General features: G+C 35.1%; 1 protein-coding gene across 2 annotated transcripts in view; it reads left to right on the forward strand.

The window, feature by feature from the left end:
* COPB1 (coat protein complex I subunit beta 1) overlaps positions 1-9,482 on the forward strand; it is a 36,720-nt gene extending 27,238 nt beyond the window's left edge. Inside the window, exons 15-22 of one of the 2 annotated variants that reach the window (XM_012780721.3) lie at positions 1,381-1,608; positions 1,770-1,949; positions 3,852-3,996; positions 5,000-5,119; positions 6,711-6,856; positions 7,449-7,538; positions 8,570-8,725; positions 9,145-9,482. In XM_012780721.3, coding sequence (XP_012636175.1) covers positions 1,381-1,608; positions 1,770-1,949; positions 3,852-3,996; positions 5,000-5,119; positions 6,711-6,856; positions 7,449-7,538; positions 8,570-8,725; positions 9,145-9,204 — 1,125 coding nt within the window. In that variant the 3' untranslated portion in view covers positions 9,205-9,482. The remainder of the gene's footprint in view (positions 1-1,380; positions 1,609-1,769; positions 1,950-3,851; positions 3,997-4,999; positions 5,120-6,710; positions 6,857-7,448; positions 7,539-8,569; positions 8,726-9,144) is intronic. The other variant, XM_076002157.1, reaches the window with a different exon arrangement.
* Positions 9,483-17,095: the final 7,613 nt, after the last annotated feature.

Below are 17,095 nucleotides of genomic sequence, written 5' to 3' on the forward strand. Positions count from 1 at the left end.
TTTGCAATGGCATAAAACATATGTGTCAGGATGTTGATACGTGAGACCAAAAAGGTAAGTTGGAATTCACTTGTGGAAGACTTTGAATAGCAGGCTAAGTAATATGGACTTCAGTATAAAAGCTGCTGGGGAAATCATTATAGGTATTTACAGGGAGAGTGAAATGATTTATGGAGTATAAAAATTAAGATAGCAGCAGTAGGCGATCACACTTAGCATCAGCATCATCAGGAACAACCTGACATATACTTCCTGCTGTATTACAACTGGAAATACAAAACAATCACTGATTTAATATTCTAGTCAGAAGCATAGGATATTCTATAAAACAACTGTCAAGTTCAGTGAGTTTAAAAAAAAAAAAAGAAAAAAGAAATAAAACAACTGGCCTGGGTTCTTTTAAAAAGCCAATGTGATTAAACACAAAAAGGCGGGGAACTGGTCTAGATTTAAAGAGAACAATAGCCAAACGAAATGCATGGAGCTGATTGTAGATTTAAAAAGGAAACAATTTAGGAAGATTTATTTGAATTCAGAATATAGTAGATATATTGTGGGATTATTAATTTCAAGGGTGAGAAACTGATATTGTGGTTTTATGAGAATCTGTTCTGATTCTTGGGAGATGAATGCTGAAGTATTTATAAGGTGAAGACTCTTACTTTCATATGTTCAGCCAAAAATAAGTACATATATAGGAGAATAAGAAAGAAAATATGACAAATATTAACAATTGGTAAAATATCCTTTTTTTTTTTGAGACAGAGTCTCACTCTCTTGCCTAGGTTGTTAGAGTGCTGTGGCGTCAGCCTAGCTCACAGCAACCTCAAACTCCTGGGCTCAGGATCCTCCTGCCTCAGCCTCCCAAGTAGCTGGAACTATAGGCATGTGCCACCATGCCCGGCTAATTTTTTTCTATTTTTTATTAGAGACGGGGTCGCGCTCTTGCTCAGGCTGGTCTCAAACTGCTGAGCTCAAACCATCCGCCTGCCTCGGCCTCCCAGAATTCTAGGATTACAGGCGTGAGCCACCATGCCTGGCCCGTATCATTCTTTTTAACTTTTCTGTAGTAGGGAGTAAAAAGGATAGCATTAGCATGTAAGAAGTTAGAGGGAAAGACTATAGCAAGGGAAAACAGTTAAAAAGGCAACAGTTAAAAAACAGTTAAAAGGTCTTCTAATTGAGGATTAATGAGGTCTTAGGTCTTAGGTCCGAGAGGTTGCAAAAAAGATATTTTGGAGATAAAATCTAAAGGATTTGAAATCTTCAGGTCACGTAAAAAATTGGATATGTTTCTTGGATTGTGAGTTATAGTAAAGCAACATTATTGCAACTGGAAAATCATGACAATATAAATAACCCATTTCTCTACTTTTCTAGTCATTTGTTGCTGAGGCTATGTTGCTCATGGCTACTATACTTCATTTGGGAAAATCCTCTCTTCCTAAGAAGCCAATTACTGATGATGATGTAGATCGAATTTCCCTGTGCCTCAAGGTCTTATCTGAATGTTCACCTTTAATGAATGATATTTTCAATAAGGAATGCAGACAGTCCCTTTCTCACATGTTATCTGCAAAACTTGAAGAAGAGAAATTATCCCAAAAGGTGAGGTATATATGATGAGGCTATAAAAGTGCTTTGTGGGTTTTTTTTTTGTTGTTGATTTTTTGGTTTCATATGTGAGGGCAATCCCCATTAAAGGTCTATAAAAAGCTATCTTTCTGTCCATATTAAAGAGAGACTTAAGTTTTGTTTTCTCAACACAGAAAGAATCTGAAAAGAGGAATGTGACAGTACAGCCTGATGACCCCATTTCTTTCATGCAACTAACTGCTAAGAATGAAATGAACTGCAAAGAAGATCAGTTTCAGCTGAGTTTGCTGGCAGCAATGGGTAACACTCAGAGGAAAGAAGCAGCAGATCCCCTAGCATCTAAACTTAACAAGGTAACAAAATGTCAGATACACTGTAAATTATTTAAATTGGCTATTTAAGAAAATAGTAATCAGGAATTTGCTGGTCTTGTTTTTTAAAAGCAAAATGACTAGTTATATAACATCAGTGTTCATCAAGTCACTATGATTGATCCATTAAACCTCAATTTAAACTCATAAGCTGTTGAAGTACTTTATTATCTATGTAGTACTGTGACTTGAATCCATTACATGGTTTTATAACTTGATCCAGTTGTGTGTGGAATAATAGACTAAAAAACAAAGGGGGAGGTATCCTTAGAGGTTAACTAAGATTTTTAAAGGGAAGCTGAAGAGCCAGGGCTCTGGCCTTTTCCTATAGCTTGACCTCAGCTTCTCTTGTTCCCTGCTGCTTTAAACAAAGCAACTCTACTTTTATAGACTTAATATATTGAGTTCCATACAGGATTTCATTAGGAAAACAATTCTACTTTCTAAAATATATAAATGTTAAAAACAGTGATCTAGTTTAATCCCTCATTGATTAGGTAAATAAACGGTCTTATATTGATTTTGTTGTTCAAGATAAGATTGTAGCAGTGTTGGAATCGCTAAAACAATTTCTCTCCCTTAAAATTGAGAATGAATATATTATTTATAATTTTTTTAATTTATCTTTTTAAATTGTAGTAAAAATTACATAGGATTTATCATTTTAACCATTTTTAAGTATACAGTTCTTTGACATTAATTACATTTACACTTTGTGCAACCATCTCCAGGAGTTTTTTCATCTTGCAAAACTGAAACTGTATACCCATTAAGCAGTAACTCCCATTCTCACTTCCCCCCATCCCCTGTCAATCACCATTCTACTTTCTGTCTCTATGATTTTGACCACTCTATTATTTCTTATAAGTGGGATCATACAGTATTTGTCCTTTTGTGACTGGCTTATTTCACTTAGTATAGTATCTTCAAGGTTCATCCATGTTGTACCATGTGTCAGAATTTCCTTCCTTTTTAAGGCTAAATAATATTCCATTGTAAATATATACCACATTTTGTTTATCCATTTATCCTTTCACCTTTTGGTTATTGTGAATAATGCTGCTATGAACATGGCTGTACGAATATCTGTTCAAGTCCCTGCTTTCAGTTCTTTTGAGTGTATACCAAAAGCAGAATTGCTGGGTCATATGGTAATTCTACTTTTAATTTTTTTGAGGAACCTTCATATTGTCTTCTGTAGTGGCTACACTATTTGACATTCGCACCAGCATTGCACAAAGGTTTCAATTTCTCCATATCCTTGCCAACACATTTTATTTTCTGTTTGTTTGACAGTAGTTATCCTAATGGGTGTGTGAAATGGTATCTCATTGTGGTTTTGATTTGCATTTCTCTAATGTTAGTAATGTTGAGGGTCTTTTCATGTGCTTATTGGCTATTTATGTCTTCTTTCCAGAAATGTCTTTTTAAGTCCTTTGCCCATTTTTTAATTGGGTTGTTTTTTTGTTTGAATTTTAGGAGTTTTTGATATTCTGAATATTAACCCCTTTATCAGATACATGATTTGCAAATATTTTTTCCCATTCTATGGGTTGCCTTTTCACTGTTGATAAATGTCCTTTGATTAAAATCAAAAATTTTTGGCACTTCCCCCCTTAAGCAGTCCTCCTGCCTTGGTCCCCTAGAGTTTTAAATTCAGTATTGTTTGAATAACTTTTTTTTTAACTCTAGGATATATTATTTCTAATATCCCAGTTTCGATGTCCATTTCTGCATTACAAAACAATTTTATTATACCAATCTCAAAATAACTTTTCTAATCTGAACAAGTCTGTTAGCCTACCAGACTTAATCATTTAACTAGCATATGTTTGGTTAGATTGCATCAGTCACTTGATTATGTATTTATTTTTGTTTTGACAGGTCACCCAGTTGACAGGTTTCTCAGATCCTGTATATGCAGAAGCCTATGTTCATGTCAACCAGTATGATATTGTCCTGGATGTACTTGTTGTGAACCAAACCAGTGATACTTTGCAGAACTGCACATTAGAGTTAGCTACTCTAGGTGAGGAAATTTACTATAAAGGAAAGATATTATTATACAGCAGATATTTATGACAGATTATTAAAGGAAGTACACATTTCAGTATAAGAATTCTTTTGAGCCCTTTTTGACATTTTGAATCAAAGCTTACTTTTATGTTTAATATTTAGTCTCCTTCAACTCCAGTTTTCTGAACATCTGTCATAGTGACTTTGTTATGCCCTGAGCACGTTCAGATGGATTCATTCAATTATTTTGATCCAGCAAATGTCAGTTTTTCTAGATATAATAAGAGCTGTTTAAGTTACAGATTGACCAAGTAGCTCACTTAGTGAAATTTTTAATTGCCTTAGTACAGACTAGATATTTTCTGAATCTTTGATCATGTGTGGCCAAAGTAACGCATCATTATGACATTTAACAACATGAGATGTCTTTTTTCTTCTTAATAAAGATACATGAGTCAGACTCTAACCACCTCTACATCTGGTTTTGAAGTTGGAAAATGTAAATTGTATATAGGAACAGTGCAGTGCCCCCATCAAATTTCCTGTGGTTCATGTAAGAGTAAAGGGACTTTAAGATATCAAGGGAAGACATAATTTTGCCCTGTCTTAAGCATAGCTTGATGCCTATATATAAAGAACTATGTCTCTTAAGCATTTACGAGTCTTTTTGCAGATTATTTTCTTTCCTTGTGTAATGGAGTATATAGTTTAAGATCTAAGCTTTTTGAGAAGTTTGTATTCATTCATTGACATAAAATGGTAGGCTTAAAGTACCCCCTCCCCTCACACATACACTAATTAAATATAAAATTATTCTGAGATGCCTATTACCTTTTAAAAGAAAATGTGCACATTGATGTGAATAATAAGGATGTTAAATGATATCTTTATCCCCATAATATTTGAATCATACTCTTATGTTCCTTATTTTCCTAGAAACTATTAAGCTGCATACATTTTAAGGTTTTATGGTTAATATATGTATTTTTAACCATACCCAAATTCTTTTTTTCCAGGAGACCTGAAGCTTGTGGAAAAGCCATCTCCTTTGACCCTTGCTCCTCACGATTTTGCAAATATTAAAGCTAATGTCAAAGTAGCATCAACAGAGAATGGAATAATTTTTGGCAATATAGGTAAGGTAGTATGTTATGGCATGTGACTTTCGGGTGTTTTTATTAAAGAATTTCTATAACGAGTAGCTATGGACATTGTTTGAGGACAGGACGTAAATCCATTCATTCAACATTTATGGAGCACTTTCTATGGTACCAAGCATTGTACTATGTTCTGGGTGTACAGAACTGAGCCATATAGGGTTACTGTCCTCAAGAAACTGTCAGGCTGTCACTGCTTCTTAGTACCTTAAAAAAAAAAAAAGAAACTGTCAGGCAAGGCCGGGCGTGGTGGCTCATGCCTATAATGCTAGCACTCTGGGAGGCCGAGGTGGGCAGATCACTCAAGGTCAGGCGTTCAAAACCAGCCTGAGCAAGAACGATACAGTCTCTACTAAAAATAGAAAGAAATTAATTGGCCAACTAAAAATATATAGAAAAAATTAGCAGGGCATGGTGGCGCATGCCTGTAGTCCCAGCTACTCAGGAGGCTGAGGCAGGAGGATTGCTTGAGCCCAAGCCCGGGCAACAGAGTGAGACTCTGTCTCAAAAAAAAAACAACAAATTGTCAGGCAAAAAGAAGAAATAGATAAGGAAATAAATAATTACAGTTCAGTGTGATAAGGTTTGGTTTATATACTGTATACTTTGAGATAAGGAAAAAAATGCCAATAGCATAGAAGGCTTTGTAAAGGAAGAGAGTATATTATCGACAAATAACATTTGAACTGAATCTGAAAACTTCATATAGGCATTAATTGCCAGTCACACAAGGATATTTCACACCTAAAGATTAGCTTGTATAGAGGCATTCAGTCAATAAGCATATTTTATAGTAATTTCTGTCATAGAGACAGGGCTACCATGGTGAGGAACAAGTAAGGGAAATCAGAATTGTAAAACAGATATGAGCAATACATAATGGTAAAAGCTATGAAAAAGACCTGTACTGAGTAAGGTGAGAATCTATGAAGGAATTTGGTCCATTCTCAGAGCAGTGAGGAATTGGGGGATAAGGTTAGGAAAGGCTTCGTGGAGGATCTAATAATGCTTGAGTAGGGTTTTAAAAGATACGTAAGTATTCTAATGATAGACAAGTATACAGTTGGAACAAATACAAGTAGTTTGACATGTGGAGTTTAGAGTGGGTTGGAGGGTGGTAGTAGGAGAAAAATGAAGTTAGGAAGGTTAGTAGGAGCCATATTTTACTTTTCATGCTAACATTTCAGACTTTTATCTGTGGAAAGGGAAAACATGGAGGAATTATAAATGAGTGAGTTACATGATTAAATATTTCTGTGAAAGCACTATAGAAGATTGATTGGAAGAAGTAGGAAGATTAACTGGTAGGCTATAGGAGAAGCTCAAGTGAGAGAAGATACGGGGCTTGAGCCAGTGCAGTAGTGGATGGAATGGAAAGAAGGGCCGGATATAATAGGTGTTAAGGATATGATTACTGATTGAAGAGGAAGTGGCTAGAGTAACCCTTGGATTTCTGGATTGGGTTTATTGGGTTGTTGTTTATATTAATCACCAAATCAGGAAATACAGAGGAAAAGAAAAAATTTGCGAGAGACATAATATATGTATATTTTGTATATGTATATTTCAGTTTATGATGTCTCTGGAGCAGCAAGTGACAGAAATTGTGTGGTCCTCAGTGATATCCACATTGACATCATGGACTATATCCAGCCCGCAACTTGCACTGATGCTGAATTCCGTCAGATGTGGGCTGAATTTGAATGGGAAAACAAAGTTAGTCTTTGGGATATTCTCTTATACTCCTTATCTTTCTTCTTTTGGGCCAGTGTTAAGGGATTCTCTGATACAATTAATCCCACTAAAAAGTATCAGACATGAAAAGTGAACAATCTTTTAGTATCTGTTCTCACAAATTAGCCTTAACTGAAAATCATGCAAGTAGTCTGGTAATTTGCTGTTGTAAATTGATTAGAGTAGCCATTCTGTGATTAATCTGATTGATTGAGACATTATAGACAATATTCCATCCCTTCTATATATGCACAGTAATTAACCATTGAATCTAGTGTCCAAAAGAGGCTTTGCAAAATGCATGCCCTGCTGAGGACCTTTGTTCCTTTGAGCTTTGATTTTTATTAGAAATATTCTATATGCTTCATGTTGATCTTCTGTGAAGTTATCTGTATCTGAAAGTACTGATACCAACCTGTAGGTTGTTGGATTTTGTAGAAGATATTATTTACTTTCTTGTTGCCTAGTCTGCCTCCTAAATGTTGGAAGGAGGTTCTAATATGAAATACCAGTGATTTCAACTTTCTCATTGTAAGATTTATGATCTCTTTGACTTTTTTCTCCCTCTCTACAGGTAACAGTTAACACCAATATGATTGATTTAAATGACTATTTACAGCACATATTAAAGTCAACCAACATGAAATGCCTCACTCCAGAGAAGGTAAAGTCTGACTGGGAAATTCTTAAATCTGATAGAGAGTAGTATAGTAGATTCCTGGCTTTTCTGTATTTCTTATTATTCAGCTTGAGAAAAGCTGTGTCATTCTGGCATAACTGAAAAGAAGTTATTCCATAGAATGTATTAATCTGCTTACCTCTTTCTATTAGAATGTACCATCCTACTTGTTCCTAGTGCAGTGACCCAATCGAATTGTTTTTTTGTTTTTTTCAGTCTTCTTCTTTCAGTTAGAAGCTTATTCCAAAATAGTTTATTTGTGATACTGGATTAGAAAATGTCCATGACCTCTTCTATGGTCTCTGATTATAGGTCAGAATATATCTGCTCAAATACAAAATTGTTGGTATACTATGACTTTCTTCTGTGTTTGTGTATGTATGGGGAAAAAGAGTAGAAAGAAATATGAAGCTGGAGCTCTAAGGAATTTTTTTAAATTAATTAATTTATTTTTGAGACAGATTCTCACTCTGTTACCCTAGCGTAGTTCGCTGCAGCCTCAAACTCCTAAGCTCAAGCACGTCTTAACCTCCCAAAGCACTAGGATTACAGGCGTTAGCCACTGTGCCCGGCCAGGAATTTTTTTCTTTATAAAATTTCTATTATCAGTCAAATTTCTTTTATCAATATAAGGATGTCTGCTGCCAGACAAGTAGATTTAACTTATATATTAGTTTATTCAACAAATGTACTGAGTCCAACAAAAATCATCGCTTCCTTCATGGAGTTTCAGTTCTAGTGTGAGAGGCCGTCAACAAGTAAATAAATAGAATAAATAAATACAAATTAGAGTATGTACTAGTTCTTTAAAATCAAGTTTATTGAATTATAAAGTACTATACAGAAAAATTCACACTTTTTTACATGTATAGTTCTATGATTTTTGATAAACTCATATAGTCATGTAACCACCACCAAATAAATACTACTTTCAGTGATAATTCACCTATGCTGTTTGGTTTTGCCTATATGTTGTTCTCTAGTAAAATGTTGAATTTATCAAAAATTTCTTCCAGGCCCTTTCTGGTTACTGTGGCTTTATGGCAGCCAACCTTTATGCTCGTTCCATATTTGGAGAAGATGCACTTGCAAATGTCAGCATTGAGAAGCCAATTCACCAGGGACCAGATGCTGCTGTTACTGGCCACATAAGAATTCGTGCAAAAAGTCAGGTAACAGTTCTTCTCTTTTTTTGAGAGTATTTCTGGACTGAACAAAGCAAGAAAGAATTTCTTTCTTTCTTTTTTCTATAGGTAATACCTTTTGAGCATCAGATACATATATATATGATAGTGTTTTCTAAATAGAAATGTAACTTTTGCTTCGTTAAAATTGCTCACCTTTTGGGCCCATCATTCTGAGATATTTGCTTAAAATCAGATTGAATTTTATGGAGTGTTTTTGTGAAATGGCTTCTCTAGAATTTTTAAAAACCAAGGTACAAATCTAGTGACTAAGTAAAGTTTTAATGAGTCTGTTTTATACATCTTTGGTTTTGTTGTTGGTGTGGTGTCATTGAATTGGGACTTAATTGAAAAACGTGGTTGTACGTAGTTTCAGTAATTATAAATGTCTTCTTTCTTCTTCACAGGGAATGGCCTTAAGTCTTGGAGATAAAATAAACTTGTCACAGAAGAAAACTAGTATATAAGAATAAACAAAAAGTCCATGAAGCTTTACAGTTGAAATTTAGGTATGACTTATTGGACTCCAACATCTTTTGTACTCTTTCATGCTTATATGTTATATAGAATTTGAGTTCATGCTGAATGCATTCCAGCCAATAATTTATAGCCTTTCCCTTAAATCAAGATTGAGTTTAATTTGTCTTTTGTCTTAACAGTTCTGAACGCTGTCCTCAAAGTATATAATGTTTCTCACATGTACCAAGACCATTTTCACAGTACAATAAACAGATCTATTCGTAAATTTTTGTTATTTTATAAATAAATGAATACTTACATAATTTTAGTCATGTAGCAATGGTTTCCTTTTAGTTGGGTTATGGATTTCTTTTTGTTGGGTTATAGATTTCCATTTTAAATTTAAATTACTCTTTGAGTTGTAAATAGATGCACCTTTATTAAGAGAATTTATAAACTCAGTGATATAAAATAACACAGGCCTTGATTTACTTGATTATTGTTTTTTATTTAATATTTCAATATTACTATCTCAAAAAATGCCTTATTGTGATCTGAAGGGATTGTCTCTGAAATTTAGCCCCAGGGAGAAGATACCAGAATAACTTGAGAAAACAGATCTATTTTCAGTTTAAAGGAGTATTATAAACACTGACTGAAGTAGACATACTGTCTTAATTATCCTAAATTATAATGAAAGTAGATAATCCAAAATAGATTTTTTTTTAATCATTCATACATAGCTTTGGGTGTTTTAGGTTTGTTAGGAATTAAATTGGTTCTAGCCAATTACTGAAGCTGGTACTGGGAGTATTCAACTATAGAGGATTTAAAAAGCTGTCCTATTTATCTATATTGCCTCCATGCCTTACTTACCCCTTTTCCTCACTTTACATTAGGGCTGGACACCATCACCTCCTAATATGATTCCAAATGCATTTCTGATTCCAAATGCAAAGTCTGATTATGTTATCCTTTTGGCCCTTGCCCTCACTAAGGATGATTGAACCAAGTCTAAACTTAAACTCTTATACTTTGTCTTCCAGCAAGGCTTCAGACTACATTCCTTGTGAGTCCATAGATAAGGTCTGTGAAAGAGTGAAAGCAGCATCTCCTATTTCAGTGAGAATGGAATGATTTGTTTGAGGTGTAAGGAGTTTAATACCTTGTATGATGTCATAAACTTTGAAGCCACTTGCTTTTTTTAAAAAAGCCCAGAAGATTACAGAGCATTTGAAATTCCAGAGCACCAAGATGTTAAAGCAAAGTCAGTGGCTACCAAATGGGAAAGATACTGGAAATACACAAAAGGGGTTAGTTTGAGTGAGGGGGGTGGAGATTTGTGATGCCAGCAGATACAAATTTGTTTGGATTAGATAATTTTCCAAACTCTGTTCTGTTGAACATTATCTTCCTTAAATATCATTAGATATTCTGAGAGAATAAGTATTCTGTACTAAAGTAAGTAAACTGCCCTGTACTGGGGTATCCACAGTGCACATTAGTATACTAAAGATTCTGAGATGTCAGATTAGTTTGGTTTAACCCAGCATATCCTAATCTTACTTGACCAAGGATCCTTTTTTTCATGGAACACCTATTGTCAATATATAGAACAAGAAAAGTAACTTAGCATTTTACTGATATAAGTCTTGTAATCACAATCAGCCAGTATCACATTTAAAATCTTAAAGAATGATGCCTCTGTATGTCCTGGAATGTATGTGTATCTCTGTTGATACTCTCAGAAAGTTGCCTGCCTAACTATTCAGGCCATTGTTAGAATCAGATCTCCTTGCATAGCCATTTTCTTAAATTCATAAATAAGGAGAACAAAGAGAAGTTAAAACACTTGTCAGATACATTAAGCTGTATACTTCATTAGCATTTCATCAGCTTTATGCATATAATGTACACATAAACTGAATTGGATAGCAGCACATGGAGAAGCTATTTACGCTATGCCCTATTTAGATATACATTCAAAGGTAGTAGCTGCTCACCTCAGAAGACACCATATAATTAGGGCCATGATGTCTGATAAAAGAATAAACACACATTATCTAACACCAAGTGAGAGCTTAATTAATATAATAATATATTGAATGAATAAACCTGTAAATCTTGTGAGATAATTAAATGGCCCTTATATTTTACTAATATTATGACACTAGGGGGAGCTCTATGCAGTTATTTTCATTTTGTGATTAGAAGTGGTTGGCATTTAAAGTTTTTATAAGAAAAAGCAAGGTAATATTTCTGTTAGCAAGGTAATTCTTAAAGAGAACAAAGAGAAGAAAGTTAAACAGTTTTCAGATATATTAAGTTGTTTACTTACCTTCCTAATAGAAAAATTACCTTGCTTTTTCTCTTAATAACTTCAGATGTCAAGATAGTGATATTTTACTACCTGTCAGAAACTTTTCTACATGATTTAGAAATGATATAGGAGAAAAAACTCAGGATATCTGAAAAGGTAAGAGAACCAAAATATATAATAATATCTTTAGAAACTCAATATCAAATTTGAAATATCTGTGCCATGTATTGAATAAAGTAAGTAGTTTTACTGGTGACTTGTTCCTTCCACATTGATGAATGTTCTAGTCAGCTAATAATTTATAGTCTTTCTCTTAAATCAAGATTGAGTTTAAAATTATAGTTTGTCTTTTGTCTTAACCGTTCTGAATGTGTCCTCAAAACAGGGTTAGGCATGCCAGCTTCCTGCCTTACTTCATCTCCCAGATTCTTAGTACAACCATCAGTGTTAATCTGTCCCCCTCCCTGAACTCCATTCTCTACCCTCAGGATCTCAAGACCCTAAAGAAGTAGCCAGGCACAGTGCAGAAATTCCAATTAGAATCAGGAAAATGTAGGATTCTGTCTGCTATTAACTTGCTGTGTGGTCTCAGACAATGGTAAATAGCTAACTTACTTAGTGCTTACTTGTGCCAGGCATAACACTGAGTGCTTTTTCCATGACACATACAATACTCACAATGACCTTCTGAGGCAAATACTATTAATGCCATCATTTACAGATGATGTTTACAGTCTTAAGTTACTTGTTCAAGGCTTAATAGTAAGGGATGAACTCAGATATAAAGTCAGCATACCTGACACTAAAGCCCTTGCAACTAGTCACACATTGGCACCACCTGAATCCCTTTGTCCCTCAGTTTCCTCATTTCAAAGGTGCTTATAGTGTCTACTTTATAGAGTTGATAATGAGGATGAAATGATACAATGTATTTATTATGGTTTTTGGCACTTAGTAGATGCTCATCTGTAAGTGTTCATTCTATTTCTTCCCCCATGCACCTTCGTTACCTTGTAGAGAAGACTGAAACCTAGTCTCACTATCTTTATACCTCCCTCAGAATTTAGGTCTTCATTTTATACTCTACTTGAATGTTTTATTTTTAACCAGTAACTTACTTAAAAGAAACTTCATTTCTTGAGAATTCTTTAATTGAAGTGTCATTGGCCCTTAACTTTATAATACTTGTGTAATTTTTTAATAAGCTCTTGGTGCTTCTGCCTATCAACTGTTGTTATCTTAGCTAAACATGATTGTCACAACCCATGTTCCTCATGTGACAAATTGTCTATGATGAACATACTAGCTTTGTTTGCTTTCAGGATGACAGTCAAATGACTGCTTCTTTTAAAACTGCACAAAAGATATGTACAGCCAGGTTATAGTAACAATGTGATATTTAAGGTTGCTCACTGTGATCAAAAGTCATTCTAATAATCTGAGCACTTGCTCTTTATTTTTCCATCTAGCAATGGCAGGATCTATTTGATTGAGAAGTCAGTTGTGTGGTGACAAAAGAATGCAAGTGGGATTTGTGCCTTTTATCTGGGACTCCATATACAATTGTGTGATTCTGAGAAAATTTTACACTGTGCATTCTGGAATAATTGTAAAACCAACAAGATACACAAATGGAATGCAGCATGGTGGACTAAAACAGCTTTGAATGAGTCTTCCTAAATCTATTCCCAATTCTCTAAGTAGCTTTCTTTTTTTTTTTAAATATATTTCAGAATATTTATTTATGTTTTTAATAGTGGACATATCATATTTATGTCTAAATGTCTAATAATTTTTGATTTGTTTATTCAATTTTGGCATACTCATAAATCAAGGTAGCAAATGTGGAGATTGTTTTTACATATAATTTCAGAACTTTTATCCACATACATGAGTATACTCAAATGTCTTAGTTTTTTTTTTTTTAGATTTTTTTTTTTATTTCGGCATATTATGGGGTACAGATTTTAAGGTTTCAATAAATGCCCTTTCCCCCACTCCCCCCACAAGTGTGAGTTTCCAGCATGACCATCCCCCAGGTGGTGCACATCTCACTCATTATGTATGTATATACCCGCCCCCCTCCCACCTGCCCAATACCCTATTACTGTAGTACCTATGTGTCCACTTAGGTGCTGCTCAGTTAATACCAGTTTGCTGGTGAGTATATGTGGTGCTTGTTTTTCCATTCCTGGGATACTTCACTTAGTAGTATGGGTTCCAGCTCTAACCAGGAAAATATAAGATGTGCTATTTCACCATTGTTTTAGCTTTCTGAAAATAGATAGATATATCTGTCTGTGTCTGTCTCCTTATGAAATGAAATGAATGAAATAATTCAGTTAGCTGACCTCCTGGGTTTGTAGTTAAAAAAAAAAATCCATACTAAAAAACCTCGTGTTTTTACAGTTACCTCTTCAACAAACTTTATAATCAGTTGGGATATCTCCACCTGGATATTACCCACAGGCACCTCAAAATCAACATTATGAAATAGAATTTGTCTTATTCCCCAGACTTGTTTTTCTACTGTGTTCTCTGGCCACTTACACTAGAAACCTAGCAGTCATCCTTAACTCTACCCTTAGCCCTATATCTCATCAGATACCAAGTGCCCTGTTCACCCTTCCTCAGTATTTTTCTAATGTTTTTTTCCCTACTCCCAGTGCCATTGACCCAGTTTACACTCTTGTTTTTAACCTGGTCTGCTGCAGTAACCTAACCATAAATTTCATGTATAATTTTAAAATTAAAGCCTGTGCTTTAATTTTGACCACATACAATAATAACTATACAATTCCTCCACTGGTCAGACTCTTCCCTGCTAATACTATTTTTAAGAGACATACTGAAAAAAGAACAAGTCCAAAGATTTTAATATTTTTAATAAAAATGATCAAGATGCCCCATAATGAGTATTGACAAGCAAATGGTATCACATGTCTACAGTATGTGCCACAGTACCTAGTAGATAGTAAATGCTCAATGAATATTTGTTGAGTGAGCAAGTGAATGAAGCACGTAGCCATGAAGATAACAAAGTTTTAGATTAAATCACACTGTGGATATGTGCCTATGAAATAATGTTAGGTAAGAAAAGAGACAGCACTCTGTAAGAATGTATGTCTCCTACATTAAGATAAGTCAGGATGTGTTATAGATGTATTGCCTGTCCAAGTAAATAGAAAATTGAAATATCACATCAATTATAACACTAGTATATCTTGAAATAAATGCTGTCTACCCCACCCACCCTACCCACCCTATTACTGGGTATGACTAAGATATTTTATTGGCTGGAGTCCCTGATTCCAGCTCTTAGGATTTTTAGATCTGTGATCTTGATCTCCTGGGCTTCAAAATAGCTGAAACCTCAGCCTTTTCTGGACACCCAAGAGCTAACATCCCCTTGTGAGTAAGCACTGTGTTCCCTTATAAGAGGGTGGGGACTGACTCCTACCACACAGTTTTACCAGCCAGGGTGTGGGGGAAATGCCCATCTGGCTTAAGGAGTCTGGGAAAATTACTGACTTCTAACTATTTCTTAAAGCCCCAAAACAAAAAAGTGAATTTAAGGAATTATAATCGAAATTTTCTCTTTCTACAAAGTTGTTTAAGCTCATACTTTTTAAAAAGTGATTTCTTTCTTTGAGTAAAGGTATGACTGTTATCTATTAGGCTAACGGTGTGGTTTTCATACCCTCTCTGCTAGTATTCCACAAGCTAGACCAATGTGTTTCCATAGCTAAAATCAGATAGTGGTGGTGTTTTTCCCAAATCCAACAAAGCACAAATTAGTAGAATGAATTTTGTCAATTTTATATTTCTTCTCTGTAAATGTTTTTTTTTTTTTTTTTGAGACAGAGTCTCACTTTGTTCCCCAGGCTAGAGTGAGTGCCATGGCGTCAGCCTAGCTCACAGCAACCTCAATCTCCTGGGCTCAAGGAATCCTGCTGCCTCAGCCTCCCGAGTAGCTGGGACTACAGGCATGCGCCACCATGCCCGGCTAATTTTTGTATATATATTAGTTGGCCAATTAATTTCTTTCTATTTATAGTAGAGACGGGGTCTCGCTCTTGCTCAGGTTGGTTTCAAACTCCTGACCTTGAGCAATCTGCCCACCTTGGCCTCCCAGAGTGCTAGGATTACAGGCGTGAGCCACGGCGCCCGGCCTCTGTAAATGTTTTTAACACTTCAGTACCTGCAACCTAATTTTAAAAATACCACAGAAGCATTATGAGAATATTTGGCTAGCTGAATGTCCTTGGTCTAACAATTTGTGTCCATGTGTGTTCCTGGTGGTTTTTATATTGCATACATATATTTTCTGCTAGTAAATTGTTCCTTGTTCATCAAACTGAATGAAATATGTTAATATTTCATGGTGATAGCAAAGGACAGCTTGATTTCTAGGTGCTTCACCGATGGCCTAGATGTTTGTGTGAAATATAACTTACAAAATCCAAATGTTCTCGTGTATAATTCATATAGATCATGTGCTCATAGGCATTATTTGCTGTAATGAAATAAGCCTTTGTAATGGAAGTATAATCCAAGTTGAGGTAGTCCCAGGCTTATCCCTTCAATGAAAAGAACTCTGGAAAAGCCCTGGAAAAAATATGTCTAGATTTTTGGCATTCAACCTGTAAGATTTTTCCCTCATTCCCCAACCTAATGCATAAGATGGGGACCTAGTAGGAATCTTGCGTCCTAACTGATAATACCTGCTGTATGCTACTGGTAGGTTATGTCCTGAAGTTACTAAGAGTAAGATACAGCCTGGTGAATATTTTAAGGGCACAAAAATATCTAATAAAAGCACTATTTAACTAAGTCTTAAAATAGAAAAATGTACAAACTGCTCTGAGAACACAGAAAACTGGTGGCTATCAGAAGAAAGTCAGGTGTGGTTTCTTAAAGAGGTGAGATTTGTCTAAACCTTGAAAAGCATAAATTTGCCGCTGATGTTAGATAAAGGATGGGGAAAAGGGGTAGTAAAGACATTTCAGTCAGAGGGGTACATGGAACAGAGAGGTGGCTTCTACTCAACACAGGATTTGTTGGGAGGCAATGACAGACAATGAGGCTAGAGATGGAAGCCCAGGGTCAGAGCATGAAAGTCAGGCTGAGGCATTTGAACTTTATTTTGTAGGGAATGAAGAACTACTAAGGATTATAAACAGATAAGCAATACATTTACATTTACATTTAGAACAAACCTTTGGAGAAGTGTGGGAGACCAGTTAGGAGCTTATTGTAGAAGTCAAATTCCAGAGTGATTTTGATAGAACATGATGTGGAAAATGGGACATTAAAGGCAGGGAGTGGGGAACAGGTAGGAACCTTTTTAAAAAGTACAGGTTTCCCTAAAGGCAAATATTGCTCTGATAAATGGGTAGGGCTACTACATCCGCTTTCCTCATAGATAAACCCCCTCCTGTCTTAAAGGGTTACTGAAATGACAGTGAAATGTAATCTGAAAAGGTGTGTACAAATGGTCGATGGTGTAGTTATTAATAGTGTTGTCATAGTGGCCTTCATCCACAGAACTAATACCATGAGGTTGAAGACTATGAAAT

This window comes from Microcebus murinus, chromosome 4 (assembly GCF_040939455.1).
Source record: "Microcebus murinus isolate Inina chromosome 4, M.murinus_Inina_mat1.0, whole genome shotgun sequence".
In the NCBI taxonomy this organism is placed as follows: domain Eukaryota; kingdom Metazoa; phylum Chordata; class Mammalia; order Primates; family Cheirogaleidae; genus Microcebus; species Microcebus murinus.